Source organism: Apteryx rowi, unplaced genomic scaffold (assembly GCF_003343035.1).
Source record: "Apteryx rowi isolate R43461 unplaced genomic scaffold, aptRow1 scaffold_538, whole genome shotgun sequence".
Lineage (NCBI taxonomy): Eukaryota > Metazoa > Chordata > Aves > Apterygiformes > Apterygidae > Apteryx > Apteryx rowi.
The window spans coordinates 82,054-100,675 of NW_020450803.1; the positions used below are offsets into that span (position 1 = coordinate 82,054).

At 40.4% G+C, this 18,622-nt stretch overlaps 1 protein-coding gene across 1 annotated transcript in view; it reads right to left on the bottom strand.

Annotated features, from left to right (window-relative positions):
• Window positions 1-2,136: 2,136 nt before the first annotated feature.
• Window positions 2,137-18,622, bottom strand: part of ATP10D (ATPase phospholipid transporting 10D (putative)) — a 44,868-nt gene continuing 28,382 nt past the window's right edge. The window contains exons 13-23 of the mRNA XM_026081152.1: window positions 17,202-17,302; window positions 16,152-16,278; window positions 12,626-12,810; window positions 10,655-10,964; window positions 9,928-10,004; window positions 9,274-9,399; window positions 8,568-8,768; window positions 5,917-5,997; window positions 5,567-5,671; window positions 4,006-4,193; window positions 2,137-2,656 (exon numbers count right to left, since the gene is read on the bottom strand). Coding sequence (XP_025936937.1) covers window positions 2,137-2,656; window positions 4,006-4,193; window positions 5,567-5,671; window positions 5,917-5,997; window positions 8,568-8,768; window positions 9,274-9,399; window positions 9,928-10,004; window positions 10,655-10,964; window positions 12,626-12,810; window positions 16,152-16,278; window positions 17,202-17,302 — 2,021 coding nt within the window. The remainder of the gene's footprint in view (window positions 2,657-4,005; window positions 4,194-5,566; window positions 5,672-5,916; window positions 5,998-8,567; window positions 8,769-9,273; window positions 9,400-9,927; window positions 10,005-10,654; window positions 10,965-12,625; window positions 12,811-16,151; window positions 16,279-17,201; window positions 17,303-18,622) is intronic.

The following is an 18,622-nucleotide window of genomic DNA, read 5'->3' on the forward strand; positions in this document are numbered from 1 at the left end:
AGGAACATGCTCTTTCCTAGATTGTCTCAGCTACAGCTAGACTAGAAACAAGAGGGCTACAGTCCAAAGTGATGAAAAGAAGGAATGAAAGGATGGAAACAGTCTTCACTTGTATCAGTGGTTACTGCAGAGAGAAGACAACAATCTGTTCTCTGTGGCCACAAGTGAGGACAGGCAATAGATTTAAGGTGCAGAAGAAACACAGAGGTGAGACAAAAAAATCCCCAAACTTTATCTTTGAAGGCAGGAGAGTACTGGCCTGGCTTGCTTCTTTGGAGCTCTTTACAACAGGAAAACATTTGCTAGGAATGACAGAGGTAGAGCTGAGCCTGCCTTGGGGCTGTGGAGCAGAGTAGATGACTTCATTGTGTCCCAGCTGGTCTATTTTCCTATGAAAAGCCCTTGTACCAGCTGATCTCCCTGCTAAGCTTGCTGACTGTTTTGCATCTTCTTCTTTGCCACCTCACAGTTTTCATGTTTTGCAGAGAAAACTGAGATGCTTCACTGTAGTCCACTCCTGGCAAAGCGCCTCCCCCAGCAGTTATGCTCCTCTCTTCTCCCCCCTCAGACCTTTCAAAATCTGGACCTTTGAATGATTTTCCCCAATTGCAAAAAACACGAAGATAACTAGCAAATACGCTACAGACAAACATCTAAAAATCACAACCACAAACCAATTTAGGCTCAGCACAATCTCCTAGCGCTTGAATGTCTGCTTTCACTTCAAAGGTTCCAATTAAACACATTTTAGAACTTACCAAAAATATTTTGTCATATGTTGAACCAAATAAATACAAATATTTGCAAAAATGGCTATCTATCACTGGCTCCACTTACTTACTTACACTTTTTCTTCTACTGGCTAAACAGAAAGGATATTTTTTCTCCTAACTAACACTAACGATGGAGTCAGCCCTAATCACATTCTACCTTTTGAAAACAGAATGATTCTAAACTTTTGGTAACATGTGGTGACCTGCATCTGAATGAACTTAGCATGCCCTCAATATCTGCCCTGCGTAGCAGCAGCTGTCTCAGACCTCACAGAGTTTGTTTAAATTCTTTCAGAGATCTTAAAAGCTGTGGAATATGTAATGTTGATCATCATTGACAAGGAAAACTCATGGTTCAATTAAAAAGCAGAGACCTTGCCCCAAACATGGTGTCTAAAAATAAACACACAAATCTTGGCAATTTGAAAACAGAAAGTTTTAGAAAGAAACATAACAGAAAATGGGCTCAGTACTATTAATTCCTTAGCAGCTACAGTTTGAGGGGAATTGTTTATTTCAACAGGTGCTAGTGGATACAAACGATTTCTTAAATTCCTCCATAAATTGGCCATGTAACTTTCTGGGGGTGGAAGTAAAAAGGAGGCTATATTCTAGACAGTCTAGACTCCACAAACAACCACCTGCATCTCAACCAGCTTTTCTGTGGTGTGCAGAGCAGTGGGAAGCTGGCAGAGGCAGAACATCTCCAAGATATTTATGCAACAGTACTCAAATCTAGGACCTACCTTCTTTTGAACAGCCTTTGCAGACACCAATACTATTTATTATAAAAGAAAGTCTGGAGGAATTTAAAAGCACCTGGGAAAGAAGAGAAATGTCATCAACTTGAGGCTGCTATTTGTAAGAGAAGACCTGAAGGAAGGCTGGAGTTACCTACTACCAAAAACAGAGGATCTTCCAGCAGAGGCATGAGAGCTTAGAGGAAGGAGTTTTACAAAATCTTGCAACAGGCCAACTAATAACACTACATCCCAGCCTTTCCGCTTACTTTATACTTCAGCAAACCATGAATCCTGGGAAACGCGAGGATTTTAGGATAGCAGTGCAAGGCAGCAGGGTGGCTTATGAGAGGGTAGGTCTTATCTGAACTGAATCCTGCAAATCCATCATTCATACAGGGTCCATAACACCAAGAGGCGTTATGCAACATTGCATACTGGAGATAAGCAGTACACAAAGTCAACTGTGTGAAAAGTAAAAAAACCCCAGCCATCTAGATCTTGAACATCTTGATAAATTACTGAAAAACTTTATAAATACAAAAGCTTTTAAGCAAATGCATGCGTCATCTACCTTGTCTGAACAAAACAAAACTACAAGGTAGCACACACCGGCCATGCTGTTAACATTCTGACTTTGTAAAATATGTTAAAGCATCTTGTTCACACAAAGAGGAATTCAAACCTGCTTTGTGAGCTAGAGAAACAGCACTGTTGCCCTCTTCAGACACACACACCGGAACTTTGGCACATGAGTTACCTCCATATGTGTCTGCATTAGTTTCTTTTGATGAATTCAGAAATACAGTTTTTTCAGAGTTCAGGCTGTTTGTATTCCCAGACTCATCCTGAACGCCTGATAAGAAAGAGGCTTTCTCTGCTAAACCATCTCTTGAACAGGGCTGAAAAGGTGTTTTAGATGTTGGCAAAACACTGGCAATGCTTTCTTCCCCCGATGCAGCGCCCTTGGCTGAGCTGGAAGACCCAGAAGTAGCCTGGAACTCCATCCCACAGTTTACAATGCAGTCATCTTTCCATCTCTTAATTGCTTCCCTCTGCTCCTCAGAGGTCAGTCTGTCAAGGTGCTTGGCTCTCAACACCGGAGACGGAAACAATGTTCCTTGGAGAACTCTCAGCAAATATCTACAAAATAAACAGGGTTTCAAATAAGCTGTCTGGAAGCAGATTCAAAACTGTTTCCAGTAACACTAAAGGAAACCAAATACCATTCACATAAGCCTGAGGCTGCAGCAGTCTCTGGAACACAGGTTTTGCAGGTGCCATTTGGTGAACGTAAACTATCAGGCCAGAAATTACACCAGAACATGTTTTTAAGCTGGCATTTCCAAAGACAGATGCTGATCTCAAGTGCTTCCAACTTTTGTGCTAGACCTGGTACCTCTGCAGACAGGTAACTAACTGCAGCAATGTGCACTTGCAATTTCAGTGGAGGGCCAGAGTCCCGGCAACACTGAAAATGGAGCTTTCTGTGCATAGTGTCAGGCCCCAGAAAATAAGGCATAAAAACCAAGGTCAGTTTAGAGTTTCCCTGGGCCATATTGATCTTCAGTGCAGCTACAATGAGTTAAGAGCTATTGGGGAAAAAAATCAGACCTAGAAAAATTCCTGCTTCAAACCGACAAGTTATCACTGCTGTTTGACACTGATAATAATAGTGTTAAAACCTTGAAAGCCAGGAAGAATAGTCATAGCATCTTTCTAAAATTCCTAACTTTTCTGGGAGCCAGAGTATTCAACAGAAACAAGGAAGAACACAGAGGCAAAGGCCAAGGAAACAACAGCCTCACATGCAGCAAGAGGAATATGGCAATACAAGTGTTGTTCCAGAATGAAACTCCAGGATTAATCCGTATTAGAACTGACCTCACTGGTGGCTGAGGTTGGGCAAAGCTTTTAATCACAGATTTTTTCACTGTTTTATCACAGTGATATAAACGCAAAGCATTTTGACTTATCAGTGAGGTTGAGTTACTTTTACTCTCCCTGTACCAACACCCCAGGAGACTTATAGCCGCTCTGGCTAATTAAAGCTTTTCTCTTTTGTATTTCAGCGATTTGATAGACCTATGCCCGTTTTCATCATGGGACCACTGCTGTCACCCGTGGGTTTTTTCCTTGATTATTTCTGCTGTAATCCTTTGCAAGATGCCGAAAAGTCTCCACTTAGAGGGGAATGTGAGACTGAAGGGTACTCCATGCCTTCTGGCCTAAGGGAGTGACACTGGGATTTTAACTGGAGTTTTCAAGGAGCTGTTCCTCAGAAAGACAGATGTATTTATTGAAATTTACTTTGAGAGCTTGTCACCATATAGCTGTCCTCAAATGGCTTTTTCCTGTGGAGACAGGAAATTGCTTTTACACTGGGGGAGGTGGGAGAGAGACTTCTTATCAGAGAAATTTATAGCATCACTGACTCAAAGAAAATGAATTCATTAATAACAGCAATCTGCAATTATAAAACAGAAACACACCTAGGTAGCAGAGCAACACAAGTAGTCAGAAGGCAAACTAGGTAAAACACTGGGTCTGCCATGTGCTTTTCCATGATCCAATAGGGATTTGATGATGGATTGTATGTTTTGCAGGTCGCCCCAAAAGCCAGAGCGAAGACAAAGTAAAACAGGATGCTGCCAACTATAACTATCGTATGCATCCAAGTCTGCAATTTAGAAAAGGAAACAAATTAGACTTAAGCTGTAAAACCAGAAAGACCCATACATCTGCATGCATATATACATGTATGCACAAACACAAACACGCACACAGACTCTCTCCCTCTTCCTCTGAGGACAGCTTCCTAATGTAACAGATTTGTTCAGAAAGACAGTATTCTTTATATAAAACATTCCCAGGAAGAATAGAACCTTCTTCCTACAGTTTATAGGTAACCCAGCCATGTAATTTTAATTTTTTGGTTCTACTAAATGCATAGCTCTTGATTTCTTTGTGAAAGACTTTATAGTGCCATATAGTGCCTCAGAAGACAACATTATTCACAGGCAACATAGAAAGCCTTCTCAAACAAGCTGAAATAAGATCTTCACGTGACACCACCTTATATAACTTGCTTGAGATGCTGATTAATTGTCCTTCATTTGAGTTTTCTGTAATGCTTTGCCTTAATTTTTTTTAAGTTGGCTATATTAGTTACTATAGAAACAACACTGTCATTGGTTTGACAGCTTGCCCACAATCAAAAACGCCAAACACAGCCCATTTATGTAACATTCTGCTATTCAGAGCATGGATACATTCATGCTACCCATATTTTCCTGAATAAAGACATTCTGTAAGTGCTGCCATGCTCCCACAAGAAGAATAAAAAGACTGGATCACAACTTGTAATTTCATCCATTATGAAACAATTCCAAAAAATCTTTCAAAAGCAAGAGAAAAAGCAAAAGCCATTAACCTGTGTCCTTCTACTTAAAATATTATTGTATTTTCTCTAAAATTATGCCAAATAGGCCAAATATTACCCTTGTAAAGACATTACACTTATCCAAGCTAATGCAGATAATATCAACAAACGCTTTAGCTTATGCAGGCTTAATTAAAAACTGGAATTACAGTTCCATAGCATAATGGTTCTGTTCTGGCAGACCTTTGAATTGCTCATCGTGGCTAGAGAGCAGATCTTCAGCTCCAAGCATTCAAAACCAAGAGTTCACACTGTTGTCTATGGGAGGCAAGCCTTGGGAACTAATGAAAGCTTAGTAGATCACTGGTTGGTTTTGCCCTTTGCTAAACTAAACTGACAGCCCCAAAACAACTGAACTTTACTAAGGCAGGATCCTTCCATTATTTACAAATAATTCTGAAGCCAAATTTTCTCAACTTTAGCCGTAAAAGTAAATCTACTGACTCCAATGACAGCTGCCATAAAGGAGCTCACAAGGTCACACAAACAAAATAGCTAGATTTTGGCCCTTTTATATATATTCTGTTTTGTATATGAAGTTCTTTCCTCTGTTTAATTTTAGTGAGAGTTGTATGCTAAGAATAAACTCTTTAAACAAATGAAGTACTCACCACAGTCTTACTCTCGATGAGCAGGTGAAACAATATTATAAAGACTGCTGCTGTGTTTATAGGGTTTCCAAAGGAAAAAATGTCTATGTCTGAGCCACAATAAGTCTGTAAAGGAAGACAGCAGTCAGTGTAATATATTCTTTACATATCATCCTAACATGCAAAGCAACATGCATAATTTCAGTATTGGACATATTTGCATGCACAAAGTTCGGCCCAATTGCAACAATGCTCCTAGTTGTATACATTTATATATTACAAGTGCAAGCAAAAACTGCATTTTATTCTCTAATTTGCTTGGGTTTTTAATGTGTCAAAATGTATAAATGTATTTCCTATCCAGCACTTACAAAGTAAGGGACAAAAAAGCAAACGAGACTTTGGTAAAAAGCATCCAGCAAGGTTATCCAGAAAGTTGAAGGCAAGTAGGCCTGTAAGATAAAAAGATAATGGCACTGAAACAAGTTGAACAAATTACTGCATCTTTAGTTAGAATTCATTTTGTTTTGGGGAAAAATTATCTGCAGTAGTAATTCCAGTTAGTTTCCCAATCCAAAGGCACCTTCTGTGCTATGAAAATAAGAATAAAGAGCTTGTTCCAGCTAACTGTCAGTATTTAAATCAGGAACCAGATATATGAAACCTGATCTTATAGCTGTCTCTGCTAGAACAGACCAACCAGAGCACAGCTAAGTACCAAGGAAGGAACAAGGCTGGGGGACAATGAATTACCCTAACATCACTGAATGGCAAAGTCTCACTTTCTTCTTCCATCTCCACCCCCTTCTTCTGTTCTTGTATATGTGCTTCTGCCTCTTAATTTGTGCCGGCTGACTCCTCTGTGCAGTTCAAGCACTTCTGTGAGCTACCTTAACTCACTGGAACGTGAGAAAACAATCTGCTGGGATAACACCTTGCCGTTTTAGTGAGCTCTTGGAAGGATGTGATGACAGAGCTGGCATAAGAAAGGGACTGTAACTACCTGTGTGAGAATAGGGGAGGCGATGACAAGGAGCSAGGAAAAGAAAAGGAATGAGCCTTCCCCATTCAGTGGCAGCAAACTGCTATGACAGCTCAGCCACTTGCAAAACCATAGCTGCACGGGCCTTGGCTCAGATATATCCCACCTAACTTCAGGCACTAAACGGAGACACATAGGTGGGTAGTCTAGCTGCACTGGACTCCCCCTACAATTAGTGGAGAGAGATGGGCTCCTCCAAAAAGCCAGTGAGACCCTCCAAGTATTGAACTGCTCTCTGGAGATGGCATGGAAAACTAACTAGTCTTCTCATTCGCCTGTACCAGGGAAGCGCCTCAAATTATTGAGGATGAATCCAAGTCACTGTCTATTTTCATAGCTTGTACAGAGCTGTGCACTTGTGATATGATAGTGCAATATTTATGCTTCTACATCTTTTAAAGCATTTCTCTTCCTTTTACACTGCACTTAATTCAAAGCAGTTATTTCACTGTGCTTCTAAGCAAGAAAGGAAATGATATACTGCTTAATGACTCCAACCACAGAGCAAGACAATGCTGAACTGGACAAAAAAGAAAAACCTCTGATAAAACTAAAAAAAATAAAAAAAAAGGGAGGGGGAGAGAGAGGCAGACAAAAACTATTGTGTAATACAGTAATTCTGATCATGTTGTCTCAAAAACTTCCTCTCAGCTCAGCTAACCAATCTGTGAAAAAAATTACTTATCTTGAAGACCAAAATAAAGGGCCAAATCCTGAGGCCTTTATAACATTTACATAGTCAAAACTCACTCTTTTGAGTTTTGTCTGCTTTGACAAAGCACAGTCCTGCTCCAGTCACTCTAGAGAGGCTCAGATACCAAAGAAGTATCTGGTTTAGTAAAGACATTACAAACCAAATGCTTTAAGTTATTTAAGGGTATGTAAAAAGAAATGCAGAAGCCAACAAACAAACCAACCAACTTGTGTCCTCACTGTATATCCTTCTTTCCCTTCTAAACCAGAGCAAGACTTCTGCTGGGTTATACGGATGAGATTGCACCACTAGTACACAACATGCTGGAGCTCATTAATTTAGTGATATTTGTTACTGAAAGGCTAAAGTCTTAAGGAAAATGTGAGTTTCAGATGAATCATATGCTGACGCTTCTCCTCACTTGGCTACTGGTACCCATTCTGCCCCAGGCTCAGTATGTCACTGCTTTAAACTGTTATAATAAAATTATTATTTTTTTAATTAAAAGTGTTAAAAAAAATGATAAAATTACACTTGAATTCATGCTAAGCAAAGCAGAAACCAGGTAAAAGCTTATTGATTTACATAATTTTGAGTTAGAAACTTTCTGTTCCCAAAATTCCTGTGTTTTTCTGTATTAAAAGTTTTGAGTGAATTTACTTACAAAGCAGAGAGGAAGTACAGTGTCTACAGATGGGAGAAAAGAGCAAGCAGTGAATTCCAGAACACACCTATAAGGGGAAAGGAACCCTGAATGACAGGACTTTCTTGAAGATTATTTGAAAGCTGCAGGAATCTGCTCAAGGTTCTTATCTGTTCCTTATCACTGGGGTAGCTGACCTCCCACATGACAGTGAAAAAACAGTATCTGAAGCCCATATCTTTAATAGTAAGCCCAGATGCTCAAAAAGAATGCATTTTGAGGAAGCATGTTGACAGTCAATGAATGAACTGAACATACTGGTAACAATATTTATCTAGTACATTGCTTCACCTGACGTCCTTAATTTCTCTTTCTATCTAAATGCTTCATAAGACTGGGTGTATCGCTGAGAAAGAGCCTGCAAAAAAATCTGGAAAAAACAGCTTCTAATTGTGCAAATATTGCACAGGCCTGGATGTTTTTGCAATAAAGAAAGTGGTTTTAAACTTCTTGTTTGACTGATGAAGAAAAAGGTAGGGAGGAAGGTAGGGAGGAAGGGAGGGAGGGAGGGAGAAAGGAAGGAAGGAAGGTTGGTTCAATGCTGACCATTTTAATCTGCTTCAGGCCAAATTCTTTAACCTACCACAGATTTCTGGCTTGTCATGTACAGCTGTGGGAGCTGCATGAGTATCTCTGCAGACACATCTTTGTCCAAGACACCATAGATGATGGGTGGCACCGACGTAAAGAGGAGATTGAAAAAAATCAAGATCCAATAGTCAGTCATTGATGTGCCCGAAAATCCACAGAAGAACTGGTACCAGAACAGGAGATTCACATAGGCCTGAAAAGTCAAAGACGACATGATAAAATGTAACCCATAGTCAAGGTTTTTGAAAGTTGAGAAAGGAAAAGAAAAGATAGATCTTAGGTCTGGTTACAGTAATCTGTAGAAAATTAAGTATAATTGCTGTACAGTCTGTGCCAATCCCACACTTTAAAATTAAACTTGACTAGCAGTCATGTTTAGATTTCAAAAAATGTTGCTGGATACATGTCTTGTTTAAACAGTCACTCTGCCACCACATTATTAACGCCTGTTACCTACTTTTTAAGCAAAACAGACAATGGCTATCTGAACACATGTGGAGTGGTAAACTCAACCCAGGGAATAGGAGTGGACTGTGGTCTCTGCAGATGCAAATGGAAAACTAAGTTGTCTGATGTATGCTCTTTGTTTCTTTTTGAACCCATAACAGAAACTAAAAAAGAATATGAAGCCAAACCAAAACCTTCAACATTCTCCAATCAGCAAACTGTGATTTCCCTGGGATGGCACAGCTACATACCATGTTCTTGTAGAAGAAGTATAGAACCATGTTGGTAAGTCTGGTATAGCACCAGTGACCGTGGACAAGCAGCAGCTTTCTTAGGTGTCTAAACTGAGAGACTGCAAAATCACTCGCCATCACAGCCTGCAGCACACATGAAGGAAAGGATATGTTGTATCCAAACAATTAAAGATGAGCTTCAAACACAGGCAAGTGGGCAACTTAGGTACTACTGGAAATCCTTATTTTCTGATTTGTTATGCACAGCACTTACACTCTTACCCTCATTCAGATCTGAGCCCCTCTGTACAATATTTTACACTGATGCAACTCAGTCCAACACAACATATGCAGGAACAAGGCTGCCTACCTTTATGTTTAACCCACCAATCCACAGAAGTCACTGATGCTTGGGCTGCTTGTTTCCTGCCAGCAGGCAAGTAACTGGGAGTTCGGTGACAGGCAACAAGCTCTTTTATTTGGCGTCTGAACCCCTGCAGCATTCAACTTCTGAGAGCTCCTGGAAGAGCGCTGAGGCCTGGGCATGAGCTCAGGATGCAAACTCCCCCGTATGCAGTAATGGACTGTGGAGCCACTGGGCCTCCAGGGTAAACTCTGAACAGATTTAAAACAGAGTCTGATGTCATTTGCAGCTGTCTTTGTATACACTACCTGCATGCCTTCTTGGCCTGAGATCCCCACACCAGTGTCAGCCATCTGGATCATACTGACATCATTGGCACCATCACCTTTAGAGAAAAGAGAAGAAGAAAAAAATCAAAACGAATCTTTCTTATTTGGAATGCAAACTGGAGGCAGCTTTGTTGGCTGTCATATTGTCATGTAAGCGGCAGGAAAAGACAAATATACTAGAACACCACAGAGATTAAGGAAAATTATTTTTGTGGCCAACAGTGCAGACTATGGAAAACTCTAAGGAGAGCAGGAGTAGTATGTGGAAGGTCTGACTGAATAGAGGAATAATCTCCACACTGATATTAGCTGTTCCTTCTCTCAGAATCTAGTCAGTATGCTGGAAAAGAAAATACGGATGTTTTACATCACAGTCAGTCATCTCTCCTCTACCTCAGTATTTTAGGGGGTTTGTGATGGAGAATGACAATGGGAAAATCCCCTCACTTGCCCATCCAAACATGTCATACAGCACTGTGCATGAGTACTCCTGTTCTTGTTGTGTTAGAAGATCACCATGAGTCAATTTATGGCCCAAACTTGCTAGCTCAGAAGAGTAACATCATCTTATGCCAGAGACAACTACGACTCAAAGGATTACCTTCCTGTGTAAGTAAATTTTATTACAGACATTAATAAAAATATAGCAGAGGAGAAACTGGCTTCTATGTCTTTCCAGAGAAAAGAAGGTAACCAGGGGACTCACCTACAGCTAATGTCATTGCCTTTAGCTTATTTCGCACCAGTCTGACCAGAACACTCTTCTGCAGTGGTGTGGCTCGGCAGCAGACTACAGCCCGACATTTTTCTGTGAGTTCCAGGAAAGTATTCTGTAGACTGTCATGAAGGACATGCTCTAAAGTCTTTCCATCAATAACCAGGCCTGCACTGAGCCCTGGAGCTTGGGTGGATGGACTTGCAGAGAAATTTCGAAGTTTCTGACTGTCTTTTTTTTTGGCAGAATTAGTTTTCTGGATGCCTTCTAAAATTCCATTCATCACCAAGGCACAGGCATCCTAATTAAAGACAAGAGAAAGGCAACTTACTAAAATGTTGTTTGTATTCTGGCTCCCTTTCCAATTTATAAACTACATATGGAGAAAAGGTCAAATGCTGGCCTTGTATAGCAGTTCACTTGCTTCAGCAGGACTAAGATTTGGGGCTGAATGACCCTTTAAAATCAGAAAGGGTGCAGTTGCTAAATGGGCCCATTACCAATGGGTGATGTTTCTAAAATGGGCCCATGATTTAACCTTGCTTAAGTATATTCGCTTGGGTATTGTACGAAGCGGAGGGAAAACACTGAGGCACACCAGTTTACAGACTATCAGAAAAACAATCCTTAAGGTTTCTACAACATAAATATAGCTTTGGTACAAGCCTTTTGCTCTCTACATTTGTTTTGTGTGGCATGCAAAGCCAAAGGAGCATTTCAAATCAGTGTATAGGTGAGCTGCAAAAGATTCTAACTGGCCTTGCGCAATTTTTTACCTTGTCAGAATCAATAAAAGACACTCAAAAGATTTTTCCTAACAATATACATACTATGTGTGATACATTAAAAAAATTACACATTTTTAAGTCTTTGGTTATTTTACTTTGAAATTGCAACAGTAACAGATCCTGTCTACTTTTGATTTCACAGCCCAGTTCTAGGGAGAAAAAGCACTTTTGTAAAAGGGCCTCAGTTCTCACTGTTAACAAAGACACCCTTTGTCCAAGTTATTGAGGCAAAGTGGAAGGCAAAAAGTATTAACAAAAATCAAATACTTTCCCCAAACACAATTGGACTAAAAATACTTTCTTCTTCAATTTATTTTCCCAACAGTTATCGCTGGCCACACAATCTTCTAGGGTGGACACAACTTAAATTGCTTGTAAAGAAGGAAAACATTCTTAGAAAAATCTTCTGGTCCTTTACAGAAGAAGTCTCAAATTTCATGTCTCTGCTCTGAGCAATTTTTAATTTTGCTCTTGAGAAAACCAAAACTGATAAATTAAAATTTGAAAAGCAGCTAGTTATAAACATCAACAAAAGGGCAAAACTAGCAAGTAGGATTAAACTTGCCACCCAAAACATCAGCAGCTTACCAGTCTTTACCACCTGACTCAACTATTGGGTGGGAGAGGAAAGCTTTTTCTCTATTAAAATTGTTGGTAGATTAATTGTCTCAAAAACTGTGTGCAATGCATTTTAATGAGACAATTCCTTGTATATTTATGCAAGTCAAGCAGGACTGAGGGAAGATATGACACAAAGCAGGACAAAATTTTAACTCAATACAATTTCCATGACAGTAATTCTTATATTGCTAATATGCTGTAACTCGCAGCCTTCTGAAATCTCTAATAACATATGAAATATGTCAACTCTCTAATCTATCATGAAGAGAAATTAAGCAGTCTACCCAGTTAAAATAGTCGATGATCATTTAGGGACTGTATGCAAAGAAACAGATGTTACACACATACAAAATATTTCACCCACAGGGAGGCAAACTGTCAGTTTTCTAGCATTTTGGTATTCTAAGAAATCATGACACCTTTTGTCAGATGGGAAAACAGAGGATATTTTATTTTTCCATATAGTCCTGTAGTATAGCCTGAGTGTATTTCTCAGCAAAAAAAAAAAACAAAAAACAAAAAACCTCGAGGAAAAGTGTAATTTTTGACTCACTCTACTTTGTGATTTGAGAGTGAAGATTTTGTCATCTGGCTCCAGCAGTCTACAAGCATAGGCAATGTTGACAGCTGTCTCTCCCTTGTCACCTGTCAGCATCCATATTTTTATTCCTGCTTTCCGTAATGCCTGTATGGTCTCTGGAACACCCTCTTGCAGGCGATCTTCAATGCCAGTGGCACCTTAATTTAGACAGGCAAAAGGGTTAGTGCCACCGTATTTCCAAAACCAACAGGCTACAAGAATGACAGGACAGGACAGTCTTTTGTGTGTATCAGCACCCCAAAACAGACACCCTACTGTGAGACACTTGGGCAGAGGAATGCCTCCATTCCTTAACCTTTCTGTCCCAAAGCCCAGCACATGCCTGATCACTGACACATAACTGTCCTTAAAGCTTACAGCCCCAGCGGCCTCCAACTCTTTACAAGACCCTTTTAAGCCAACCTTTTTCCATCCCAGTTGTCTCATCCCACAGTGTCTAGAATCCCAACCCTGCTCAGTATCTCCCAGTCACCCCAATGTATTGCAGACCCCCAGACTTTTCATGACAGGTATACTCCATTATTCCCATCCCCTCCAACTTCAGTCTATTCCAAACCTTCTTTTCATGTATCACCCTGATCTTTCCTATCTTAAGCCCTGCTTCTCTTCCTTATTCTCAGCCCTACTCCTAGCTGAATTCTCCACACCTCTTGTCCCAAGTGCCCACCTCTTCCACAGCAAAATCCCATCTTTTTGCATATATTTTCACATATTGTTGCAAAGTTCTCCCATTCATCAAGAAGTTTCTCAGTCCCTCATAGCTGCAGTATACCTTGTCCTCGGTCCCTCCAATACATCGCACTAAACTAAGAAAGCGTTATGCCCTTCCTCCTGCTAGCACTGCAGAACTATTTCCCCACAGGGAGGAAGCACCCACTCTAACCCCCTCTCCACCATCATCACCACTGCCTACTTCGGACAGACGAAGTTGCCCCTCCCTTGGTTCTCTTGGTTCTCCTTCCAGGGCCCCTATGCTGGCAGGGATTTCAGAAGCCTGGAGAACAGCTACTCTTGTCAAAATATTCCCCCAGACAAGGATCAGAGTACAGGAAATGGACGTGTGTATAAGGAAAAAAACAAACAAACAAAAAAAACAAACTAAAATCCCCCAAAAGAGGCAAATCTGAGAAGGATAAAAAAAATGGAGAAAATGCTATCTTTGATCAGCTTACCACTCTTACATGCATTATATACCATATTATATTATATTACCACTCAATACGCAAGACAGTATTATGTTGTATCTTAGCAGATTACAGAAAGAATTTCAATAAAATAGACAGGGACTTTAATACAGTCACATCCTCTCTTCTGGTCTGCACAACAGGTAGAACTGTGTCCCTAAAACCAACTTATAAAATCTTCTATTCTGGTGACAGTGAGGTTAACATGACATCAGCATAAAGCAGAACCATCTCTGAAAAGCAGAAATGCCAGTGATTTAGTATGGCAGAAGACATTTTTATGGATTGTTCACAACACAAATGGTACTAAATCATAACCAGGGGGTTGGCTTGTGGGATGCTCGGGCTAAGAGAGTTTCTCAGAAACTTCAGCCAATTGCATCTAGTTCATTCTAAGAGACAAATAATTAAAAAATTCACAATAAAGTTTTCCCTGTTAGTGTGTTTCTAGTGACCAATTCTAGTGAGCAATTTCCCTATAAAGGGCTGACTGTGATATGGTGATGGATAAGGGCCACAAGGTCAGGCTAACTTCAGATGCTACAGTACGGATTCCTGCAGTAAGTAGCTGCCACCTCGGCACAGAGCTCATGGCCACCGGTCACCTGGAAGAAGATAACCTCCAGGTCCTTGCTCTGCATTCTGCTCACACTTTGATGTAAGCCAAAAGTCAAAGTCAAAAAAAAAAAAAAAAAGAAAGAGAGACAGGGAGGAAGATGCAGAAATGTATTTGAGGCAAACTTCTCTGACAGACATGTAATACCAGACAAGGGAAGGGAGAAACAAGTTGTTGTTTGGACTTGGGCACTCTATACACTTAACACTCCCCTTTCTGAGGTATTTGATTACTTCTTAATCCAACAGAAGCTAGTTTCAGTACGTATACTGCAAAAAAACAGATCTGTGCTCAGCTGATGAGCACTGTGGGCTAGGATTATTCTTTCCAGAAATAGTTTTCCATTCAGTTGAAGGTCTGGGGCTTCATATATATCCACATGGATTTCATACCTGCCTACGCAATGGACTACAAAACCACCGCTAGCCTCTCCATGATCCTGGCAATACTGAGATGATTTGAATTTTTGCTTGTCATTCTTTGAGGACAAAGTCTCTTCATTTCTCAGTCCTAAGAGCACAGTCAGAGAATTACAGCTGCAGCTACACTGGATAACAGTTATTAAAAAAGCAAAGGAAAGCTTAGAGAAGCAGAATGAGAAGTGCTGTAAGTACTTCTGCTCTGCAGATCACAGTATACACATGCCCCAGGCAGTGGTAACTAAGCTAGCACAGGTATTGAAGCAAGCACCTTGGCAGTATGAAGCCATTTACCTTTTTTTATTCTTACCCCCATCTAAAGCTAGGGCCAACCATTATTGCCCACTGTCCCACCAAAGACGAGATGTGCAAAAATGCCTCTGGCTGCAGGACGGCAGGCCTCCAAAGCAACTAGATCTCCCTCTGCTGACTTTCCAGTGCATAAGTGTGCCTGTACTATGCATCATCCCTTAAAACTACACCAGCTAGTACTGCCCTGGCTTCTCTCCAGAGACTGAAGCCAGCAATCCCAGAGTTCCTTTCAGTATCAAGGATTATGCTATTTGTCATGAGCAGGGGCAGCACAAAAGTAGCTTTCCAGACAAATGGATCTGTCTCTCTTTGGCTTCTAGTAGCAGCTGTCTTTACCACCACAGTCAAAGCTTTGTACTTTGTTGTCCAAATGTCATTTGCTGGGCAGTTCTCTAGAGCTATTATCCCAGACTGCCAACAGTTTACCTCTTACACATCTATACCAAACACTTGTCATTTTGTTTTGACTTCCCAATTTCTGCACAGCTGAATGACCATCAGAGGGATGGTTCCTGCAGAAGCATATCTAACTTCTTATCTCCATGCAAGTACAGGCAGACATGGCACCAGCATACCTGCCACGCCAGTAATGTAACAGTGACTGAAAACATGTCCAGAAGTGGGATCCCTGCAAATCTTTTTTCAGGCAGGCTTGTGATTTGTTACTATCATTTAACAGGATTATGATGACACTCAAACACTCTAGTGAGCACAAAAATCAGTAAAACTTTGTCCTTTACAAACAACAGAACATGAACTGCCTTCAGTGGGTTTTGCAACTAATAGCAACTTACCAGCAAGGTTTAAGAAAATTCAGGAGTGGCAGTAAATTCTAGATCTGCAGAAAACTGTTTTATGCAAATCAGGTTAGCACAGCTCTTTCTGGGTAAATTCAGAGTATGACTGTTATAAGGGGTCTCCTGTGAGTTAAAGCATTTTCTACCTACCAAGCAAAGTTAGTTTGGTCTCAAGCCTGATGGCAGATTCAAGCAGCAGCTCCTCCCTATTGTCAATACTGGTTTCTGCTAAAAAATGAAGATTTAACCACTCTGCATATTCTGCATTACTCATCACCTATAGAGAGAAAAAAACACATAGGGTGTATCAATACTATGTTTCCAAAGGTGCCCCAAAACTGTCCTCAGAGACAGTTCTGCTGCCCACATACTGAACCTGGAAGCACAGCCCCCCACAATGCAGTCCATGTGTGCCCCAGCACGTCCATAGACGTAGCATAGTGTTAATAAATTGTCAGAAGGCCTTGACAGGCTCCACAGCACAAGCTGCTCACCAGCAGCCTGCAGGTGCCTGGAGGCTGCCTGATACATTTCTGTTTAGATGGAAGGCAGGCAGGCTAGGGAGCATATTGTACTACCTACTGCTCTTTAATGGCAGCAATAGACACAGCCATGGAACCAAAGCCTCAGCTTTGAGCACTGTACAGCTACCCAGCCTGTGCCTTCACTCTGCAGGACGCTTTGTAAAAAGCTATCTTGCCTGTTTGAATTCATATTGAATTTTACTTCCAAGTAGCTTTGAAGTCAAAACAGAATTTCAAAACATCACTTAGTTTTGCATCCAGACCTCATAACACAGACCTCATAACTGTTTGTGAAACCCCATAAAACAGGCCTGACTTCATTTGTTGTATATATTCGGAAAAAAGCCGCAAACAGGGCAGGTTTCACATGAGACCTACTCTACCCAGCTCCAAGCCAACAGGACTCATACAAAAGAATCAGGCTATTTGTCAACCTGGTTGTAGAATAAAGCTATTAAGCTGCTTGGCATCCTACACTGACAACTATGTCTGCCTAACTAAATTTAAGAATTGATTTGGGTCAACTTACAAACACCTCCTGAAAGTACAAAGATAAACAAAATGTGGCAATGAGAGCATTTGTTTCGAAGTGGTGATGTTTGTTCCATAGGTGATATCACTCATGTTGCTCAGGAACTGTAAACATCCTCAAAAATACGTATAAAGAAATAAATACCTTTTTAGCAATACATAAAGTGCGTAGTCCCCTTCTAGCATAGTCATCCAAATGCCTCTGAGTTTTCTCTTTAATTTTCTTTTGTTCCATTTCTGAACCTACTGTTACACAAATGCAAAGAAAGGAAACTAAATTCTAGGACTAAACATATTGAAAGTTTTTGAAGGTCTAAATATGGTTTAAAAAGCAAAATATTAAACAGATTTTATTTTAATTCTGAACTTATCTTCATGTTTGCAGAATATACTGCAGCTGTGCCTTTGGTTAGCATGCAGTGTACCAGTCTGTACAGGCAGTGATGGGAAATCAGTCTGGCACTGACAGATTTCAGATGATAACAGCATCTCAAAATGTTTTTTCTAAAATGAAATGCTTTTCTAAAATGAACTGGGCCACAGCCACCAAGCAGGTTTTTTGTCACTGGTCTAGTGTGAGGGAGCCCAAAGGACAGTCACAGAGAAGCCTTTTTTAAAAACAACACTTAAAGGGTAGAATATCCCAAAAGGCATTCAACTCACCTAACTTCAGACTTGTAGAAGTTAGGTTCCAAGTTTACCTTGAGAGTCAAAAAGGGTAGAGGCACCTTCAGAAAGGAAATTATCCCTCGAGTAAAACAAAATGCACTTTGGAGGTACGTTTTTCACCCTGTTGGCCTACAGAGGCTTTTTGTCTAGGCTTTAGATGGCTAATATAAGGTGAGATAAAATCCAGCCCTGGATTTGGAAACATCCCTCTTCCTCCCTGAGATCAGCCACAGAACATGGAAACCAAACTCCCTTTGGTTTCTACAGCAGACAGTGAGCCTTTAAAAATAATTCCATTCTATTACTGTCCAAACCATTAAAAAAAAAAAAAAATCAGAATATCTCTGGAACTTAAATATCATTTCTTTCTAACATACACAGATAATACTTGCTTTTTATTACCTTCAATTAAAAGACGATGAGTGTTAGCTACAGTGCATGAATAAATTATAGCTAGTGCTTGAGCAAGGTCGGGCATCTCTCCTGTGGCAGATTCCAAAAACATTTAGCCCTGAACAACAAGGCCCAGTAGGAGGCACCATACAACCTTACAGGTACTGGCTATTATTTTTATACCCAGAAAGACAGAAATACTCAGTACTCCAGAAGCAACTCACAAAGCATTGACAGGTGACAGTGTCTGCTATTACCACATCTCTCCAAAAGCTCAGAAACACTAACATAAGTAACAGCTAGGAAGCATCTCATTCTAATAAAGTCTATCAAACACCTCTCATTGTGTAGCAAAAATGGGGTTCTCATTCAGCCAACTATTTGAGCAGATGACCTTACTTTATCACTGGAAATACTTCAGTTGGCTATAAACAGTTTCTTTAGACACCACTAAAGTCTTTGAATGACAGCAACTTTTCTGTTCTCAGTTTCCATAACAACACA